At 49.7% G+C, this 21089-nt stretch overlaps 1 protein-coding gene across 5 annotated transcripts in view; it reads left to right on the forward strand.

Annotated features, from left to right (window-relative positions):
- ABCC5 (ATP binding cassette subfamily C member 5) overlaps positions 1 to 21089 on the forward strand; it is a 50672-nt gene that overhangs the window by 440 nt on the left and 29143 nt on the right. Inside the window, exons 1-6 of one of the 5 annotated variants that reach the window (XM_031968125.1) lie at positions 178 to 280; positions 3690 to 3873; positions 16036 to 16193; positions 16396 to 16551; positions 17108 to 17255; positions 19439 to 20938. In XM_031968125.1, coding sequence (XP_031823985.1) covers positions 3745 to 3873; positions 16036 to 16193; positions 16396 to 16551; positions 17108 to 17255; positions 19439 to 19474 — 627 coding nt within the window. In that variant the 5' untranslated portion in view covers positions 178 to 280; positions 3690 to 3744 and the 3' untranslated portion in view covers positions 19475 to 20938. Of the gene's footprint in view, positions 1 to 177; positions 281 to 3689; positions 3874 to 16032; positions 16194 to 16395; positions 16552 to 17107; positions 17256 to 19438; positions 20939 to 21089 lie in introns of those variants that run through there. The other 4 variants (XM_031968121.1, XM_031968122.1, XM_031968123.1 and 1 more) reach the window with 4 other exon arrangements.

Consider the following 21089-nt stretch of genomic DNA (forward strand, 5'->3'; position numbering starts at 1 on the left):
GGGAGAGGGGGCGGAGCGATCGGGGGGCGGGGCCCCAGGCCCCTCCTCCAGCCCCCCTATCGCTTTCTGGGAAAAGTAGTCCGGAGCCCCCGGGCGAAAGGCCGCACCAGCCACAGGCCGCACCCCTCTGAAACTACACTTCCCGGCAGCCATCGGGGGGCGCTCGGCGCAGTGCGCAGGCGCGGCTCGGCGGCATCGGCGGCCGGGGCCGCTATAAGGGCTTGTTTTTGCTCTGGGGCTGATGCTCGGCTGTCGGTCCGACGGCCGCTGGTGGGGACAGGTAGGTGTCGTCCGCCGGGGCGGAGCGGGGTGAAGGGCGGCCCCGAGGCCCGTCTGCGGGCTGAGTCCCGCAGAACCGGGAGAGAGGGTCTGGGGCGGAGGGCGCGGGTAGGGGCAGCAGCCGGACCCGGCGCTGGGCTGGCCTGGGTTCCCGCCGCGCAGCAGCCCCCCCCCCCCGGCCGGGCCCTGGCCCGCAGCGAAAGCGGCGGCCTCGGGCCTCTGGTAGCCGGGCTTAGGGGCTCCCTGGTCTCGAGCTGGGACAAGGCAGCGGGGCCGGGACGGGGAGACAGACGAAAAAAGGGGGCCGGAGGCGCGCTCCCCAGTCTTGGCCGCCAGGGGGCGCCGCGCTCGCGGCCATTGCCGGTCCTGGGGGAGGCGGGGGCGGAGGGAGTGCGAGCGAGGGCTCGTTCCACGCACGCGCCCCGAGGGCTCCCCCTACCCCGGCCCCCCCCCTCCGACCCCCGGCCCGAGCGGCTGCGCACGAGGCTCCTCCTGGCAGCCGGTCTGCGCTCGAGACCCCTCTCCTCTGCCCCTCCTGCGCTCCCCTCCCGTTTAACAGATGAGGAAACTGAGGCGCGGAAATCCGAGGTGCGGGGGCAGCGAAGGCCCCCGCGGCAGCGCCTTGGCTTTGAGCCGGGCTCCTTTGCCTCAGGGATGACCTTTTACAGAGGAGGAAACTGAGGCTCCGCACTCGCGCCCCTCCCCCGCTTTAGCTCCCGGGGCTCATTAGGCCCCGGACTGAGCCATGAAACGCCCTCCCCAGTTTGTGCTTGAGACGGTTGGGGGCGGCGGGCCTTGCTGCGCGGTTCCTTGGGTCTTGGGGAGGGCCCCTCACACCCCCAAACTGGGGAGGGGAGGGGCCTGCCGGGGAGCGCCCCGGGAGGGCAGCAGGGATCTCGGGCCAGCCTCTGGCACTTCGGTGTCCGCGTCAGGTTGAGGCAACCTTCACCTTGGCACGGGGTGCAGATTGCCGGGCAGCCTTTCAGCTTTGCCCGATCTCATGCCAGCCTTAGCTGCAGATGCTCCACCTTGTGTGTGGTTGTCCTCCTTCGGTGCGGGCCCCTCCTGAGGGTGATGGAGCGGCCCGGACACCCTCCCGGCAAGCTCCTTGTGCAGGGAGGCCATTCCCGGAGGCACACGGGCCTGCAGGGAGCTGAAGGCAGGACTGCTTGCCAGGCCAGACCTCCCGACGTTTTTGCAACTCCAGAGTTTCCCATTTCCCCCTGTGAGGTGCCCAGGAAGAAGAAAGAAGATGGTTACAGGCTTGTGAACACATTGGGGATGAAATAGGAGATGAACAGCCTTAATGGGCTTGGAGACTAGTACCTAGGAGCTTTCAGAATGATTGCTTTACGTTGGATTAGTTAGGAAAGCCTTTATGGAGGCCTTGTCTGCAATTTCGGGGGGGGGGAGCATGGTGTAGAGGTTGGGGAAAATGATGGGGGGGGTCAGCCATCTAGAGTGACACCCCTTACTTAAGGGGAGAAAAAGGCCTTGAAGTGGGGGCTGGTTTTCATTGTGGGGTTGTCTCCCCGGCGCCTAGCGAGGCCTTCTTCAAAGCAGCCTGGCAAGTGCTTCTGGGTCTCAGAGCCCTTCATCTGGCACCTGTGGCGCACTTCAGCCGGCAGCGGGAGGGCACGCGCTTGGCCCTGCTGCCCCTTTCGTGCCTCTCCTTCCTCACCTTCACCTCTTCAGGCTTCTCCGAGCCTGGGCCTCCTCTTGGGTCCTTTTTGGGGACAGCTGCAGTGGGAGCCCAGGGCTCTTGTGTTGCTGGTGCCCTCTCTCTCCCACCAGTTACTTTTTAGAAATTAAATTTGATTCTGCCTTCCCCACCATGGAAAAAGAGACAGCCCTTGTTTGCATAGTTAAACAAAACACATTCCCCAGTTACTTTGTATTTGCTCATCTAAATGTGTTTTTCTCCGGGGAATGTAGGCCTCTACCTCTTGGGGCCTTCCGTGGCAGCCCCCTTGGCAAACTCGCCAGCTTTTAGGGACCTGACTAGTGCCCACCCTGTGCAGAGGCCACGGAAGGGAGGGAGTTGGTCCTCCGGGTTCCCTTGTTCTCTCCCCGGGGTGTGGAAAGCTGACACTGACCCTCTTTATTGAGATGGAGAGGATCTGGACTTTGTGGAATCTGGGCTGACTTGATAAACATCTGCGAGCTTGTTCCATCTTGCAGAACAAACTGTTTGTGTGTGTGAGAATTTTGAGAGATCCTTTTTATAAGGAAACTAGGAGCTGCCCTTTGCCGGCAGGCTTCTTGGTGAGGAGCGAGCTGGGGGTTACTGGACCTGGAGCTGCCAGGTTGGCCGGGTTCAGACTGGGCCCGCTGGCATTGCCCTCCAACCGGGGATCCTGGGAAGCCCTTCAGCTCCTCCAGGGAGGCTGGCCAAGGTGACCCTTTGTAAGGGAGGCACAGGCAGCTTCACTGATTCAGATCGCAGCGTTTGGCCCTGAGGTCTGAAAGGGAAACTTCCCTTCTTGCTGCTGTCCAACACCGTTTCTTTGAGGGAAAACATTCTGAAGTTTTGTCGTGTGGTCTGTTTTATGTTTTATTGGCATGAATTGGGGGAAAAGAGTGCTTCCTGTCCCTTCCAAGACACGGTGGAACGAGGAAGCCGAGTGCCACCAAGTACTTCCTGGTCCATCAAGGGTTGTTTTGGAGAGGCACTGCTTTTCCTAACCTTGGGCTTTGGGGCCAAGTGAGCCCCACTTGGGGCTGGGGAGCTGGGGGGATCAAGGGGAACCTGTAACCAGAAAGCAGCCTACCCTGGATGGGAGCTTTGGGGACTCCCATCCTCTATTCCCTCTCTTCTCCTTTTCATAAGAAATGTGAAAGAAACTGTCTTGCAGCCCTCAAAGGCGAGCCTCACTAGGCTTGAGCGTGCCATTGGGGGCCCTTTTCCAGCTGTTTCAGGAGAGAGACCTCACAGTGTTCAGGGAGCGCTGAGCCCCGCTGGCCGGCTCCGAGACTGGGGTCTGGAAGCTAAGCCTCTGGTAGTTTTCCATCTCAGGATGATACCATTAGTCATGCTTTAGGCCGATTTTATTTCAGTCTTTCAAATATGCTGATGCATAAATAATGAGATTTGGGAGTTTTCTAGATATTTTTCCATTTTTTTCCACTGGTAGTTGGCATCCCCTACAACCTTGCCCGATTTATTAATGTCATTTTTAAAAAAATGTATTTACCTAATTGGGATTCATGTAATTAGATTTAATTTTATCTTCATCACTGAGCTCCATTTCTCTCCATTTTATACACACACACACACACACACACACACAGAAGTTGGAAAATTTATTTAAGCACAACTGTATCAGCTTTTCTTGTGGAAAGGCTTTATCAAACCTTATTTATTTGCTAGGAGCTTTAACAGATACCACTTTTAATGGGATCTTTTTCAGAAATTCTGAAGCAAAGCTAAGTGTCGATGAACCTCAGGACGTTCCGTCTAAGAAGATGAAGGATATTGACATGGGCAAAGAGTACGTTATTCCCAGTCCTGGCTACGGGAATGTCAGGGAGAGAACAGGCTCCTCTAGACAGCATGGAGAGCGGGAAGCAGCCATGTATGAGCAGACCCATCCGGTGAGTGCTCCCCTTCTCCTCTTGAAGTCTCCAGGGACTCGAGAAGTCCAAGCTCTGGGGTGCATTTTAACAGATGTTTCAAACCTTTAACAGGCCACCCGGCTAAACTTGGGCTTGCCTTTCATGGGAAGGATGCGAAATACAGATCCCGTGTTGGTTTTTTCTTTTTGTCCCATTGGAGGGAAGTGCTCCTGCCAATGCAGGTCAGCCTCTGTTGTGCCCCAGTCATAGAGATGCCGGGGACACTGTGCCATGCATTTGCCAGGTTTATCCCATCTGTCAGCGTCAAGCTTGAGACCTGTTGACTCCAGATCTTCCTTCTGGCTTTCAGTGTGTTCCCCTGCCCATTACCAGTCACTGTCCACTAAGGCCAAACTCTTACAAAGTGGCTACCAGCACCCTCCTTAGCATGCCTCCTTTCCCTCTTCCCCCCTCCCCCCCCCAAATCAAAGCAATAAAATCTCTGAAGCCTAATTTTTCAAATTTTTAATTTAAGGAACAAAAAATGGAATGGACAGAGGAACATCTATAAAATGCAAATTTAGTTTAATAAAACTTGCACCACAATTGTTCTGTGCTCCTTTTCTCTTTTAGTATATGAGAGGTTTACATTAGGATCAGATGTGACCCGTTATGTAGCCAGGGCCACATTTAAGTAAAATCAAACTTTGACTCCCAAGGTCTGCTACAGGTGGTTTGATAGTGAAGCATTTGAAAAAAGGGGCAAGATCTAGCTTTCTTTAGTTAAATGGCCTCTTTTTGTGTATGAGGATCACGAATTAGACTTCTGAGCTCTGAGGGGGATTGTGGTTTTCTTTTGGCTTTGGGAAGATGCATGGGGAAGAGGGGAGAAGCATGTGATTTCCTTGGTGGAGGCCCCCTCCCCCAAACTGAACTCTCCTGGTACAGATGAGTTCTTTGGGGGAGGGGAAAGCCTGGGACTTCCCTGGGGTGGCCCATCCCTACCCCCCACCATACTCCGACTTCTCCCTGTGCAGATCAGCCAGGGGGTGGGGCTGTGATTTGAGAGGCTGACTTGTCAAGATGTATTTGAAGGCTTAAATCAATCTTATTTTCAAGTCCTTTCTCCAGTGAGCTTTGGCAGAGGACATTTCCCCAGATTTACCTTGTTCTTTTTGAGGCAATTGGGATTAAGTGACTTGGTCAATCACATAGCTAGAAACGTTAAGTGTCCGAGGCTAAATTTGAACTCGGTCTTTCTGACTCCAGGCCCTGTAGTTATGTAAATGGACAGTAAAAATCTGTCTTTAAATGGTGAAAATCTGTCTGGATTCTCCCCATGCTCATTTTGAAATGCAGCATTCAGCTCCGGGCAGATTCAGTCTGTCTCGCTGTGTTTGACAAGTGAATTATTTCCAGGCCCAGTGACCCGCCGTGCTGGGAGGGCCCAGGATGAGAACGGGGCGAAGCCCCTCAATGCCTCGTGGCCCAGAATCTTGAGTGTCCCTGTTGTCCCCAGCAGAGGAGGGTGGGGGGAGATCCTGAGTTTTATCTTTTAGCTGCTACCAGTGACACAGCAGAACAGCTCTTAGGACGAATGGCCTTTTCCAAGTGCAGACATCCCCGGGGCCCTGGGAGCCGGCAACTCTTAAGCAACCCAGAATGCCTCTCCAGAACCTGGCCTCCCATTGGCCGCCCTGCGGTCAGGGGGACTGTTCGGGGAAAGGCTTGGGCAAAGTGAGGCTCAGGGCAAAGGGGCCTTTGGGGATGGCTCTGGATCACGGGTGCACCTTTTTATGTAGCAGCGAGGAAGGACAATTTGAAGGGAAATGAGACCTGATGTGGCTTGCCAGCTAAGATGGAAAAACACTGAAGTCAGCACTTTGTTCTTTGAAATTAAGAAAGTGCTGGGTCTCATTGAAGCAGCCAGCTGGGCTGCAATTCGGCCTCGGTCACACCTCCTCTGCTTCTGCTCCCCGTGCTCAGGAGGGCCCTCCTTCCTATGTGGCCTCCAAGCACTTCTCAGAGATCTGATTCTTTTTCACCAAGGCCTTGCTGTCTCCCATTAGAGTGTAAGCTTCTTGAGGGCAAGGGTCCCCCAGCACTCCATGCCTGCCTTATTTCATGCGAGTGTTTAATAAATGTTGGTTGGTTCGTTGGCTAATGGGAAGTTGAAAGGGACTGGGTTTCTGTGGCTCTTGACTGTCCGCAGGCTGTTGGCTGCCACCTCCCTCGGAGGGACCTGCTCAAGGTCGCCGGTTGCATTCCCCTTCTGGGCAGGAGCCCAGCTCTTGATCATCCTGGCTCTGCCTCAGTTTATAGAAGCCCTTGTTCCGTACAGCCCAGGGACATTCAGTTACTTTGATGTGAGCCACTGGCTCTGTAGTGCTCTGCTTCCCCCTCACTTTTTTTCCTGCCACACAGAGTGAGAATATTGTGTGCAAGGGGGTGTCTGTGTCTCAGCCCCCTCTGGTATGTTCCTGGCAGAACTCTGGGTCGTAGGTTTGGGACATTTTAGTCACTTCTGGCAGTTTCTTCAGGCCATATCCTGCCTTTGGACAAAGTTTCCTTTTTTCCTCCCAAGACGTGCTTGCTTTGAGCTCATCTCGATCTTCCATCAGGCCTACATCCGGCTCATCCCTCAGACCCAGAGGACTTGCCTCTGAGAAGCTCTTGAACAGGCTTCTTTTTTTTTTTTATAGCTTTTTTTTTTTTTTTTTTTTTTTTTTTAACAAGATCTATGCATGGGTAATTTTATAGCGTTGACAATTGCCAACTTTTTGTTCCAATTTTTCCCTTCCTTCCCCCCTCTCCCTCAGATGGCAGGTTGACCAATACATGTTAAGTGTGTTAAAGTATAAGTCAAATACAGTATAAGTATACATGTCCATACAGTTATTTTGCTGCACAAAAAGAATCGGACTCTGAAATATTGTATAATTAGCCCGTGAAGGAAATCAAAAATGCAGGTAGGCAAAAATATAGGGATGGGAATTCTATGTAGTGGTTCCTAGTCATCTCCCAGAGTTCTTTCCCTGGGTGTAGCTGATTCAATTCACCACTGCTCCATTGGAACTGATTTGGTTGAACAGACTTCTTAACCCTTCTCTGTGCTACTGTAGTTGAAAGAAATGCTAAATATCTGATACAGATTAGTGGAAATAAAGATGTAATTTTAATGTCATTCAAAGTGTTGCCTCCAGAAATCTCTCCATAAACCCCTGCTCTAGGTCTTTGACTCTCCCTTCTGTCCCTTTATTACCTGGAGACACTCTTTCCATAGCCCTGGTGACCAGGATGGAAATGGGCAGAAGGCCACCTGACCTAGAACCTGCAGGCCTTAAGATACTGGCCTGGAGATTCAGAAGTTCTAGGTGACCTGTTCCAAGTGAGCACCCAATCTTTCCTCCCTCCCCCCCCCTCCTCATCAGTCTCCTTTGTTCCTCAGACAAGCTTCTGGGGCTCCTTTCCAAGTCCAAGCTGGGGAAGTTGGGGGGAGGAGAAACCTTATAGCCCTATGGGCAATTAAGAATTTTTCCAGCCTCTACTAAAGCTTGGATTATCTCCTAATTAGCTCCACACCCAACAGGTGCCTTTGATTTCCTGCTTCTTAAATAAGGATGGATTTAGCTGTAATGAGCTTTTTTTTTTTTCCTTGAGAGGAAATTTAATACCTGGGGAATAGGATGAGGAGCTCTGTCACAGGAGGACAGTTGGGGGGAGGGGAACAGGACCAGGGAAAATAAGCATGCTTTGGGCCGCCCTTCTGCGGTGCTGGGCCCAGTGAGTGGTCTGTTCTGCAGGATGGAGGTACCTGGAGAGAGGCTGAAAGCCTCTTATTCTCCTGAAAACAAGTTTGTCCTAATTGTCAGTAGGATCATAGAAATAAATAGAAGGAAAAAACAAACTATAAACTGGAAAAAAGGCCATAGTATACATGAATTATGGAGGCTAGACAAAATTTAATTGAAAATATTCAAGTAGGGGGAAAGAAAATGAGTCCAAATGTTAAATACCAGTTCCCTGTAGCAAAAAAGGCAACAAGAATAAGAGAAATTTCAGATGATGATTTAGCACAGATCAAAGTGGATAAGAGCTACCTATAAAATGTCACTGGTAGCACTTCTGCATCCTGGGTCAGTAATCAAAGGACAGGGGCTTTTGGTGAGAGGGCAACAAGCAGACAGTAAGGGGGGCAGGGAATCATATCCTTTGGACAAACAATTGGCCACATTCTGAGTATTATAAAGAGGAAAAAGATTTTGCTTTTCAAAAACACCTGGGAGAAATTATTTTCTCAAGAGTTGTAAACAGCCTGCTCCCTATCTCTAAGAGCCAAGGCAGGCAAAAAGGACTCTGGGCTTCCCCCCAGCCTTGGCTCCTTGGTCCTTCTGCAGCCTTACTCTTTGCTCAGTGCCTAAGCTTGGCCCGTGGCCTGTGCTCTCTTTCTCCCCCCTCCCCCCCCCCCCCCCCCCCCCCCCCCCCCCCCCCCCCCCCCCCCCCCCCCCATGGCTTGTAAACTCCTTGCTTGTACCCAGTACAGTTCGTGAATCAGGCTTGTTGGGTGACTGGTTATGCAGATTGGCAGAGTTGGCAAGAACCAGTCACTGTGAAGATGGGGCCTGGGAACTGGGCCTGACTTCTGGGTCGTCAGTTTGAATTATGTAGGAAAAAGAACTGAACCGTCTGTACCCTTTGACCCAGACCCCTCAGCACTAGTCTTTTTCTGATGGGGAAGCAGAGACAAAGCCTTCTTGGTAGCAAAGGGAACGAAGGGGCCGTCCCTCGCTTTGGAAAAGGAACATACAGCAAAGGAAGTGGGAAGCTTTGTATGAAGTGATGTGATCTCAGAGTCAAGGGGCCTTCCTCAGGCCCTTGGGGGCCTCCTGTCAGAGAGGTCCATGGGTCTGGCTGGGCCAGTCAGGGAAGTGACCTTTGTGGGCGGCCTCTAACACCAGCCACCGCAGGGCCTGGCCAAGAATTCCATTCTTGAAGGTCATTGCGTTTGGCCTCCCTCCTGGTTGTCGCTGGCCGCATCTCTGCCCTTCGCCCAGTGCTCTAGCCACATGCTCTTTGGCTGTTCATCCTCCGTGGTCCCCGAGTTTTGAGCAAAACGGTCTAGAGGCCAATTATGGGCCGGGTATGTCCTGGGCTGTGTGCCAGAGATAACACTCTCCCTATCCCCCCAAAACCCAACCAGCTTCTATCTCCAAGGAGCTCCTATGTGATTGACAGGCTAGGAGGGGGTGAGAGAGACTGTGGACAAATTATTCTGCTACAAGGTAAAGTAAGAAAGCAGAAGGCCTTGGGGAGATCTGCTGAGGTAAAGAGGAAGGGCCATCAAGGCCTCCTCCTTCCTTTTATTGATGAGAACATTGGAGCCAGAGTGCTGTTAAATACCAGTCACCATGTCTTTGGGGGGGGGGGGGGGCTGTGTGCCAGAGATAACAATTGGGTACTCCTGCAGAAGTCTCACCTTGTGTTAATGCACAGTCACAAAAGCCCTCAGAAATGCCAGGTGCTTCCTGTGGATCTGGGATCTGTTAGATTCATTACTAGGGAAGACTTAGGGGCTGATGATCAGTCCTAGCTTGAGGCTAGGATTTATTTATGTGATTTATTTATCCAACAAGAGAATGCTATTTGCTCTCTGGGGGGGAGGGGGTATTTTCCACAAATTCTGTGGCAGTGCCTCAAAGCAAACAGGTTATTATTTACTTAAATAAGATTAAACCTTTCAAAACAAGGAAGTTTATTTTGTTCTCATACCTACCAAAACCCCAGAAGCTACGCCAAACCGGGCTGAGAAATCTGCGTGAGATTCCTTAACAGTCGTTTAAAACGTGGCTTCAGACAAACATCTTGAATCTACATGTCTCAAAGCCAGTTCTCTGAGAGGATCTGTCGCTTCCCCAGGAGTCCATTTTATGCCAAGTGCTATCTTGGTCTTGGGGACAGAGACAAATGAATGGCCCCTTCCTTTAGGGAGGGTGATGACAGGCAGGACAGATAGCCGTATCAGCATGTCCAAAATAGAAAACAAGATAATTTGGAGGAGATCGGGAGAGCTTGGGTTTGAGGTGGGATTTGAAGGAAACAAGGTGGGCTGGGCCAGGACACAGGACACACAGGACAGAAGCTTTCAGGGAGGGATGATGGTAGTTGTGCTTTGGAGAATGGAGGAACAGGGGGCTTATTGGGCAGTGAATCAGTGAGTGCCCAGCAGAGGGGCATGCCAGGGATGCCCCCCTTCCAGCTGGATCACGGGCCTCCCAAGTCACCACTTGCTGTGTGGGCACAGGTTTTTGTGTGTGTTTTTTGGCCCTGCCAGTGGAAGATAAGAGCAGGGATTGTTTTGTTCACCTGTGGTCGGACTGGGATCCCGTCTCCTGAAACAGGGCCCCAAGGGCACACAGGTGCTTAACTGCTTGGGTGAGACCATAGAGGTAGATGGAGCCTTCAGGTACAGGGACGTTGAGGCAGAGTATGGCAAGGCCGGAGCTGCAATAGTGGCGTTACTGTGCCTTAGTGGGAAATGAGCATTTGTTTTACCAAACAGACCCCAGATGAAGCCTGGGATAGAACATAATCCCTAGGATTTGTTTGATAGGCACTCAGTTGGAAGCCTTCTTTGGCTACCAGTTACCCTATGGGATGATTCGCTCTTTCAGACTCATTAACTTGGCATCTGACCCGAATGATTAAGCCACCTAAACCACCCTTTTGAGGTCAGACTAGACCTTCAGGGTTGTAGAGCTGCACACTAAGCCACCTTTTCAGACTTGGCCTCTGCTCCCCTCCTGGCCATGTGGGTTTACTCTGGATGTCCCTTGACCGTCAAATCTTTGTGTTTGCCCGTTTCTGTCTTTTCCACCCGCCTCTCCTGAACTGCCCTTTTCTTTCTGTAGCCAAATGGCACCATCAGGAGCTCCAGATGATTTCTCCCTGATGTTATCTCATTGTTTTTCCACTCATGTGACAGGATCTCATACTTACTATGACTTCTGCCGCAGTGTTATAGTTCTTATTTTAAAACTATGGGTTGCTTAATTTTTCATCCTTTTAGGTGATCAAACTGTGACATCCTTCTGTGATCAATAATTGCTTTGATTGCTTATAACTTTATGTTTTTTAAATGTAATAAATAAAATAAATAAAAATAAAGTATATGAGTTCAGCCTGTGACTTCCTAATTATCCTGCTTGCCTGTTTCCTTCTGGCTTTCCTTCTATTCTCTTCTTTATTTAAAAATGTTTCAGTGATCTATTTTTTTTTGGGGGGGGGGAACTTTGTTGCTAACCTTTCTTCCTTCCTATTTAAAAATATTCCCTTTGTAACAAAATACATAGACAACAAAAGTAAATCCCACGCTGGCCACGTTCACAAATGTCTCTCATTGAACATCTTGTGTCTTTTGCTTCATCCCCTATCCCTGTGGAATTGTGGTTAGTCTCACAATTGGTCAGTGATCGGTCTTTCAGAATTGTCATTGTAGATAACATTATTGTTCTTCCGATTCTGTTCATGTTACTCTCCATCAGGCCCTCTCAGATATTCTGAGTTCTTTTCTTTGCCTAGTTAGGCTGCTCATGGAGAGAGAAGAGCTGCTGACTGAACTTGCTTAGTAGGAGGGAACCTTGATCATCTTGTCCAGTATCTTCTTAGTAATACAGGGACCCATTCTTTTTCCAGCATTTAACATGGTTTTGTCTGTTATTTATGATGTATACTAGGAAGTTGTAATTGAAAGCCTTGTTAATTGGTCACAATTCTCTGTTTCAATAGAACTTCAAATCATTCTGAATTTCAAGCTGATTTTCAAGGTATTGAACCATGAATAAGAACATTTCATTGATATTAAGAAATAGATGGGCTCAAGGCTATCTCAGTGAGTTTGCTTGCTTGAATGGTTTCGCTTTGGGTCACACAGTGGGATTCTCCACAACAAATCTTGCTTTTCTTTTTATTGATGTCACTACTTCCCTCGATTTACACTTAATAGAAAAATCCCTTGGAAAGATGAAGATGTTCCTCTCTTCCCCATTTTATGATAGAAAGAATGCTGGATTTTGGAGTCTGTTCACGTGACTTTGGGCAAGCCATCTAACCTTTTTTTTTTTTTTTTTTTTTTTTTTTTTAATTTAATAGCCTTTTATTTACAGGATATATACATGGGTAACTTTACAGCATTAACAATTGCCAAACCTCTTGTTCCAATTTTTCACCTCTTACCCCCCCACCCCCTCCCCTAAATGGCAGGATGACCAGTAGATGTTAAATATATTAAGATATAACTTAGATACATAATAAGTATACATGACCAAAACATTATTTTGCTGTACAAAAAGAATCAGACTCTGAATTATTGTACAATTAGCTTGTGAAGGAAATCAAAAATGCAGGTGTGCATAAATATAGGGATTGGGAATTCAATGTAATGGTTTTTAGTCATCTCCCAGAGTTCTTTTTCTGGGTATAGCTAGTTCAGTTCATTACTGCTCCATTAGAAATGATTTGGTTGATCTTGTTGCTGAGGATGGCCTGATCCATCAGAACTGGTCATCATCTAGTATTGTTGTTGAAGTATATAATGATCTCCTGGTCCTGCTCATTTCACTCAGCATCAGTTCGTGTAAGTCTCTCCAGGCCTTTCTGAAATCATCCTGTTGGTCATTTCTTACAGAACAGTAATATTCCATAATTTTCATATACCACAATTTATTCAGCCATTCTCCAACTGATGGACATCCATTCAGTTTCCAGTTTCTAGCCACTACAAAAAGGGCTGCCACAAACATTCGTGCACATACAGGTCCCTTTCCCTTCTTTATAATCTCTTTGGGATATAATCCCAGTAGTAACACTGCTGGATCAAAGGGTATGCACAGTTTGATAACTTTTTGAGCATAGTTCCAAACTACTCTCCAAAATGGTTGGATTCGTTCACAACTCCACCAACAATGCATCAATGTCCCAGTTTTCCCGCATCCCCTCCAACAATCATCATTATTTTTTCCTGTCATCTTAGCCAATCTGACAGGTGTGTAGTGGTATCTTAGAGTTGTCTTAATTTGCATTTCTCTGATTAATAATGACTTGGAGCATCTTTTCATATGACTAGAAATAGTTTCAATTTCTTCATCTGAGAATTGTCTGTTCATATCCTTTGACCATTTTTCAATTGGAGAACAAGCCATCTAACCTTGCTGAGCCTCAGTTTTCCTTCTCTTTAAGGGAGGAACTAGATAATCTCAAAGGTCCCTTTCAGCTCCTACATCATGGTTCACCAAGGGTAAAGGATGGCCAGCTTCCTGGCAACTTTGAGTTACGGTAGAACTATTGCTTCATTGTTTTGTTTGAAGTGAAGTGTTTGAAGTGGGATTGGATCCCAATCCAGTGACCTTTTTGTAATGTTTGGCTTTAAGAACCTAATGGTTCAATGATGCTCCCTAGAATGGGGAAGTTTTGAAAGCCCTTGCTTGAGTGTGTGTAAGGGGCCTGAGGGGCAGTTCTGCTTTCCCAGACTGGAAGTCATTGTCCATTGGTCCCTCTCCTGACTCATGTGCACATACATATCCTTTCTTTCATAAACTCAGTTTGATTTGTTGTGCCCTATAGATTCACCAAGTCACAGATTGTGAATTGGAAGATTCTCAGAAACCATCTAGGTCAGTCCCTATGTGACCAAGAATCTCCTCGGACTCCTACTTCAGACCCTCCTGAAGAGAGGGCTTCTGGAAGTGATCCATTATGCTTTTGCAAAGCTCTGGTTTTTAGGAAATTGTTCCTTATGCTTGAGTTTCCCTCCTTAGCCCTTCTGTCCTTTGTTCCTAATTCATTCTTTTGGGGCCAAGCAGAGCAAGGTTTTTTAGTTCTTTTTAAAGCTGGATTTTTGAAGCTCCTTTCAGTGTTGTTTCCTTTTACATTATTGTTCTGGTTCTAATTAATCATTCTATCTGTTGATGCAACAAGTATTCTCATCTTTCTCGGCATTCTTGTGTGCTCCCTTCCACTCACCCAACCGATCCTCCTGTGGTTTGAGTTCAAGGCTCCCCAGTATTCTGGTTGTGGATAAGAATTAGAGTCAGAAGCATTTAGATCCAGCACTGGAAGGGACCTCAGAAGCCACTTCCTCCCTTTTGGCCAATGAGATCCTGAAGGCTGGAGTGATACAAGACTGCTTGGGTTGCTGAGCTGGTAAATGGCGGCTGTTGTCCCTGTGCCTACTGGTATAACAACGTCCCCTTAGAATGCACAGGACTGCGTATGTGGTCCAAGAAGGAGAGAAAGCAACCCCCCTCCCTTTCACATTTCCCTCTTGTAAAGTGGTCTTCCTGTCACATCACTTTGGGGGCTTCCCACTGTACAGTATAGACTCACATGAATCAAATGAGATATTGCTGATGTGGGATCCAGCTTAGGGGAATTTGTTCTCTGGGGATCCAGGACTTTCTGAGGTGATTCTCTTTCTATGTGTTCATTAACTTGTCCTTGAACATTATCTAGAAGTGAAATCAAGATCACTAGTATACAGTTTGCAGACTCTGGTCTTTTTTCACCATCACTTTGGGGCCATTACTGAGCATGTGCTCTCCAAGACCACCCCTAAGCTCACTCCAAAGGGAGGCTCGATTTTCCTGAGGTAACCTTAGGCTTTGTCAATGACCTTCTCACTCCTAACCCCGACAGAGACGCTGGTAGGTTTCTCTTCCCCTTCAGAGTTAGCCGCTTTCGTGATTATTTCTGGGCAGCCATTCCTCCTTCATTATTTGTGTGGTTATTTTTCATTAATGATGTCTGCCATCCATTTTCTTCAAACTAATGTGACCTATATCATCTGGCCATTGCTCTGGTCTCTCTCAGCCGAGGAGGGTTTCATACCCCGGATCCCTTTCCATGGGGCACAGCTTTCCCTGCTTCCTAGGGACTGGAAAGTGCCCATCCTGCAACACCCTTTTCCAAGGTCTCCTTGCCTGTTTTCAGTCTCTCTTCCATGGAGGTGCCAGACTATGAGGCTAACCAGATGGATCATTTTTGTGCGGAAGGCTTCTGTTCACTCTTGACATCCTTTCCTGGTCAACTTTGCCTATCCCTTCAGCTTGAACATTTCTTTTTCTTCCCCAGCCAGGCTGGTCTTGGTCTTGCAGAGATAGGCCTTTCTACCCCACTTGCCTTCTTTTCCCTTTGATCACTCTTTGTGTCTGGGATGTTCGCTGAGCATCTTATCTTTACTTTTGGGAATTTCCTAACTCAACAAGGTAAAGGGAGGTTCACATGCTGCCTCCTTCAAGAGGCCTTCCCAGATTTCCTGTATATTTTGTGACCAAAGCATATCTGTACTTTTTTAGGTTGGATTCTCCTAGTAGAATGTAAGCTTTTGAAGGCAGGGATTGGATCATTTTTGATTTTGTATTTGGTAAGTGCTGAAGCTTGTTTACTGGAAAAGGGTTTTTTCCGTGGTTGACCTGTTATATAAAGAAGAAACGGGTTTAGTTTGGCAGATTTATTCATGTTGAGCTCACATTGACTGATTTCCATTAAGTGTCTATAAACTTGCTGTTTATTAATCTGTTTAGAAATTTTGCCTTGAGACCTACATCAAGCTCTATATTATGTTTTCTGTTCTTTCCCTTTGAATTTGAGTCCAATTTTTCCTGAATGTCCTTGGATCATGTGCTAGATTTGTTAGATGTGTTTGACCTTTAAACCAGAGGGACAAAGGTCATCCAGTAAGTTTGTGGCTCATTGGGCTGGAGAACTCTAGGTTCCTGGATCTAGAGCTAGTGCTTTTCCCGTTTTTGGGGCAGTCAAAAAAGTCATCGAGGAATCTGGATGGGTTTCCTAAACTAAGGAGACCTCTCCAGTGTCATGTAGGGGGATACAGAGTCCACTTGATTTTACTCCACTTTATTTGTGTGATTTTTCATTCTTTCAGTGAGGAGCAATCAGTTTGCACATGGATGTAATGAGACCCTCTCCCCATGCCCTCAAACACAAAGGTTAGGCTTAGAAATCGGGTTTGACATCGACACGGTGTTAAGGTCCCATGCTAAATGAAACAGCCCCTTTGCCCCTTCGGCTGGCGGCTCGTAGCTCCCCGTCTAGGCAACGTCCTGATTGCTCTGTTCGCTTTCTCTGCATCCCTTGCTGTTGTTGACACCTGAGAACCTGCCTCGTCTGTCTCCCTGTGTCTGCAAGCAGGTCGAGTGCCAGGATGCGTTGGAAACGGCAGCCCGAGCCGAAGGTCTCTCATTGGATGTCTCCATGCATTCTCAGCTGAGGTTCCTCGACAGGGAGTACCCCAAGGGGAAATACCACCATGGTCTAAGCGTCCTGAAGCCCTTCCGCACCACTTCCAAGTGAGTCTCTGGAGCACCTGAGGCCTTTTGCAAAGGCTTTTCAACTTTCATTTAAAAAAAAAAATCTAGTTATATTTAGACGATTGGGCACAGTGTTCGGTTATTTGTCCGAAGTCGGGGACGTGGCTTGGCACTGCCGTGCCAGGGATGTCGGTGCGTGTTGGCCAGTTTGGTGAGTCACGTAAACCTCCTCTCCCCACAGACACCAGCACCCAGTCGACAACGCTGGGCTTTTCTCCTACATGACCTTTTCTTGGCTCAGCCCTCTGGCCGTCGTGGCTTACAAGAAGGGGGAGTTATTAATGGAGCATGTGTGGTCTTTGTCCCAGCACGAGTCTTCTGATGTGAACTGCAGGAGGTAGGAGCCTCTGGTCCGCCCTGGCGCTCCCTCCCGTGCACCTGGCTGCAGTCCTTGGGCCTTTAGCAGTCAAGCTAGCCGCTCCCGGGGTTGGGGGGAAGGTGGCCGGGGGCTCCCCGGGACCTTTGCTGTGACCTTCGTGACCTCCTCTTCAGCTCTTCTCTCTGTTTTAACCAAGGGCTTTCTCTCTCTCTCTCAGCCCCGCTTCTCCTGAGTCGGCAGGGAGGTTATGTTGCTGCATTGGGTGGTAGCCGCGAGCTACGATAAACATTGAGTTTATGGTTTTACGCTTTACTGCAGAATCCTTCAGAAAGGGATGGGGACCCTGGAGAAAGGAGGAGGGCCTTGTCCCAGCCCCATCACCCTCAGGGCTAGTTGTGCTGGGTGGAGGAAAGGGCTTTGGGCTGGGGCGGCTCTGGAGAGTCTAGAGAGAGGCCTGTGATGGGGAGACTGTGTCCTCTGGGAAGGCCGGTCCGGAGGGCCGCTGCCCGAGGGAGCTTAGGGCCCGTGCCTTCCGTGGGAGAGGTGGTAACGCAGGACCTGTGCCCTTGTCAAGACTAGAGAGGCTGTGGCAAGAAGAGGTGAACGAAGCTGGGCCGGAGGCTGCCTCCCTTCGAAGGGTTGTTTGGATCTTCTGCCGCACCCGGCTTGTGCTCTCCATCGTGTGCCTGATGATCACACAGCTGGCTGGCTTCAGCGGACCAGTAAGTCAGACCCATCTTTTTTCAGTCACCCGGGGCCCGGCGGGGCCCACCTCTTGGCCAGCGCTAACCTTCTCCAGTTCCATTGCAGGGCTTGGGCTAGCTAGTGACGCCTGTGGAAGGGAGTGAGTGTGGTTGGCGCGAGTGGCAGTCTTTCCTTGGCTGGCGAACCCTTTCCTGGATGGACAGGCAGAAGGATGAAAGGGTCGTGGTGCCGCAGAAGGGAGCCTGGCTTTCCTGGGGGGAGCCCTGTGGCTCTGTTGTGATCTCTGGTAGCGTGTGCTGGCACTGAGTGAAAATCATGGTTTTGGAAGGCAGGGGAGTTGAGGGTTCGTGGGGGGCCGAGAGGCCGTCGTTGGTGCCTGCCTGTGGCCACGGAGTCAGCCGCAGTGCGTCGGCTCCCCAGAGCTGCCGGGCCCGTCTGGAGCCCGCGGGCAGACGGCGTGGCGGTGGCTGTGCGAGGGCTGCCGGCACTTCTCTCAGAGGTGGGCAGGGGCGGCCACACGGCTGTGGGCTCATACGAGGCAGCTTGACCCTGATACCCTCTCTCTTGTTGCCCGTTTGTCGCACCTGCTATGCCGTGCTGATTTACACTGGAGACCTTGATTAGGTTTTTTCTCTACCAACCTGCCTGGCGGCCTCGGGAGCAGTAGTACTGCTTGTAGTGCGCCTTTGCCAGGGGGGGGTTAAACTGGAGGGTCATGGCTTGGGTAAGTACCCGCTTGTCGTGCATGGTGCCTTAGCTTCAGGCAGTTCCAGAGGGTTTTTTCCTTGTTAATTATACCTGAGAGTTTTGCCCTGTTCCCTTTTCTGGAACGGTAACGAGACTTTGGTGTAAATCAGAGCACGCGGTGCCACATAACCCGATGTAATGCCATTGACCACTCGCAGCAGGGGTTTTAATAGGATCGACCGTCTTCCCCAAGAAGAGCTTCTGTCATTGCTTCACTACAGGGGCCGGTAACTGCCCTACTCTGGGCATCCTGCTAGCTCCTCCTTCCATTCTGAGGCAGGTTCTCCCGGCTGCATGGCCGGTACAGGTCATGAGGAGACAGCCAGGAGTTGTGGGGACTCTTTGCTGGTGCATGTTCAGTTGACTCGGACCCCTCGCATAAGTGTTCTCTGAGACCAAGGGGTTTAAGCCACCAACTTTGGGGCAGCCCATCCCGTCCCCAGTGTGAGCCAGGAGCCTTCTCACTTTTCAGGAAGGGGAAAGCTCTCCCTTTTCTGCCAACTCCGGTAAGCGGTGCTTTCTGGCAAGTGCTGGCTAACTACCGTCCCATCCCTGTGCAGAAGGGAATCCTTAACAGCCCAAGGCCAGGCCACATTACTCATGCTCAAAAGGATAACTAATGGAAACATTTGGTAACAGATTTAGACCCGAATTAACATTTTGAGAAATAGAAATGTCAGTGAGAGATGCCAGGAGCAAGGCCAATAATGTGCATTGGCACTGGGCACAGGAGTATGCCCTGCTGTGGGTATAGGCCCTTTTAAGGAGCATCCCCCTTTTGGTGGTACAGCCGTTTGGATCTTGGGGCACATTTTTTGGCAACTTAAATAAACCGAAGCTTTAAGGTAGAACGTGTTAAAAAAAAAAAAAAAAATCTACCAGTCATACAAAGTATGTTTATTGCCTTTTCTCCACTGAGCCACAGAAAGTCAGTAATTATGCTAAGACAATGAAACCTAGTGTTTTTTAACCTCTGGCTTACTTACTCTAGCTTTTCCCAAGCTAATCAGCTTCTCCAGAGGCACTTTGGGTATCTTCACGCTCTCCGGTGTTTCTAAAGTCCACTAGTGTGGGTGGAGGGCTGGCCGCTGTCTGTAAGATCTGACTCCTGGCCTGTGGGCACCCAGCAGTGCCTAATGCCTCTGCTCTTGAGGGTATTTTTTGAGCCTTTCCGGATCACTTGCCCTTTCAAATCCAGTCCTGCCCAGGCACTTGTGTGGAAAGGCTTAGTATTCACCCTGTAGATGGTGGGGGGCCGCCTCTTGCAGCGCTCACTGAATGCTCACTCTCCTTTGGGAGCCTTTTCGGGGGAGGGAGAGTGGGAAGCCATTAGAGGTAAGTCTCCCACTGTCCCCCATCCCTAGCTGCTCGTTCGGGGCGGTCAGGTGCTGGATGGCGGGGGGTGGGGGCGGCTGTCTCTGTAGTGGGACCAATGACAGAAGCTGTTCTCTAGAATTTTCAGGATGGCTGTAGCCTGCGATCAGAATGAGAGAATCAAGCTGGGTGGACTCTCTCGCCAAGAGTACAGGTAAGGTCCTGTTTCTTCACCGGGAATGCTTCCCAGAGCCAGACCCTGAATGCTGCCAGCCTTGCTAACAAACCTCGACTTTTTTCCAGTTTATTTAAGTTTAAATGATAACGCTGTGACTCTTTTTTCTTTTTCTAAGTTTTGGTTGGATTTTTTTTCCATGCAAACTTTTCATTTTATCTCATACCGAAATGGTTTGAAATGTAACTATTTTGAAAACCTGAATGTTTTAGAACTTCTTTAATTGACTGTTTGCTCTTTTTCCCTTTGAACATTTTACGTGCTCTAAGCATTTGTGTCTCGTAACCACCTTTTTCCTCCCTCCCCCGCTCCCGGGAGGTGCTGAATGTTGGCATTTGGGCAGAGGTGTTTAGAAGGAAAGAGTGCCAATTCACCAACCCGCTGGCCATTTCACCTTCCTTTGGAGGAGACTGTTGGCAACAATCGCATGGCGTTACTGCCCTGCCCGCTTACTGAGTTACTTCACAGGAGGAAAAAAGGGGCTCCGGCCCTAACCACTCAGTGACTCAGTTCCACATGTTGGATTGAATACTGGAAAAGAAGCCAATGTCCTCCCTAGTAAATCCGCGACCCCGCTGTGTGGAGCTGTGACCCCACCACTGGAGGCCAGCCCGAAACCCAGGGAGGGGACAGGTGGAGTCCACTAGCTGAGTGTGAAACCTATTTCATCTTGGGAGTATCCTAGAATCTAGTGGACGTACGTCACTAATGAAAAATACCAAATTATCCAGGAAGAATTCTGGGCGTCACATTAGCCCCCCCAGGAAAAACCGCTCCTGGTGGCTCCGGTTCCCTTGGTCCTTGGGCGTGGGGGCCCACGGGGCCCACAGCTGCAGCTATCTGTTACCGTAGTGAGTTTTTTCTTGTTCAGTGAGGTTTTCTTCCTCTAGGGGTTGGGGAGTGGCTTTTTTCTTTCTTCCTTTTTTCCTCCCCCAAGATCTCTTTTAGCTGCAAAGACTTGAAAAGACTCTGAAGGTCCTCCTTTGGTGAGGGGCGGGGATTAGAGCTCAGGGGACCTTGCGCAGCAGCTGAGAGAGTTCCTCGGGCTCTACCTGCACCAGTAGCTCCGGCCACTGGGAGCAGGGCAGCTCTGGAGGCGGCGTTCTTAGAGCCTTTGCAGCGAGGTCTTGATGGGAGCGGGTCTTTCTCCAGCCTCTTGCCAAGCCCCTGCCGGCCGTGAGCAGGGGGTACTCCCCGCGGACTTTTGGTTCTCTTCTGTACCCGCTGTGTGTGTAGCTAAAGAACAGTGTCGAGGCCTCCTGTTAGCTGGCTAGCCCTGTACAACACTCTGTATGTTTACACTGTATGTTACTGCAATGCTCCCCCCTTGTACAGCCTTGTGAGATGCTCTTTGAATATGGTCCTTGTGTTTTTTTATTTTCAATAAAAGTGCGTTACTCCTCAGTTGCTGGTATTTAATAGTGCTGCTGAGTGTGCCTTGTGTGAGTGTGCGTGTGCTCCCGCGTCACAGGCCCCAGAGCTGGAGCTGGCCAGCGGTGGTCCTGCTTTCCCTCCGCAGGTGGTGGTTGGGATATGCTACCTGAGGTAACAAGTT

Source organism: Sarcophilus harrisii, chromosome 4 (assembly GCF_902635505.1).
Source record: "Sarcophilus harrisii chromosome 4, mSarHar1.11, whole genome shotgun sequence".
In the NCBI taxonomy this organism is placed as follows: Eukaryota; Metazoa; Chordata; class Mammalia; order Dasyuromorphia; family Dasyuridae; genus Sarcophilus; species Sarcophilus harrisii.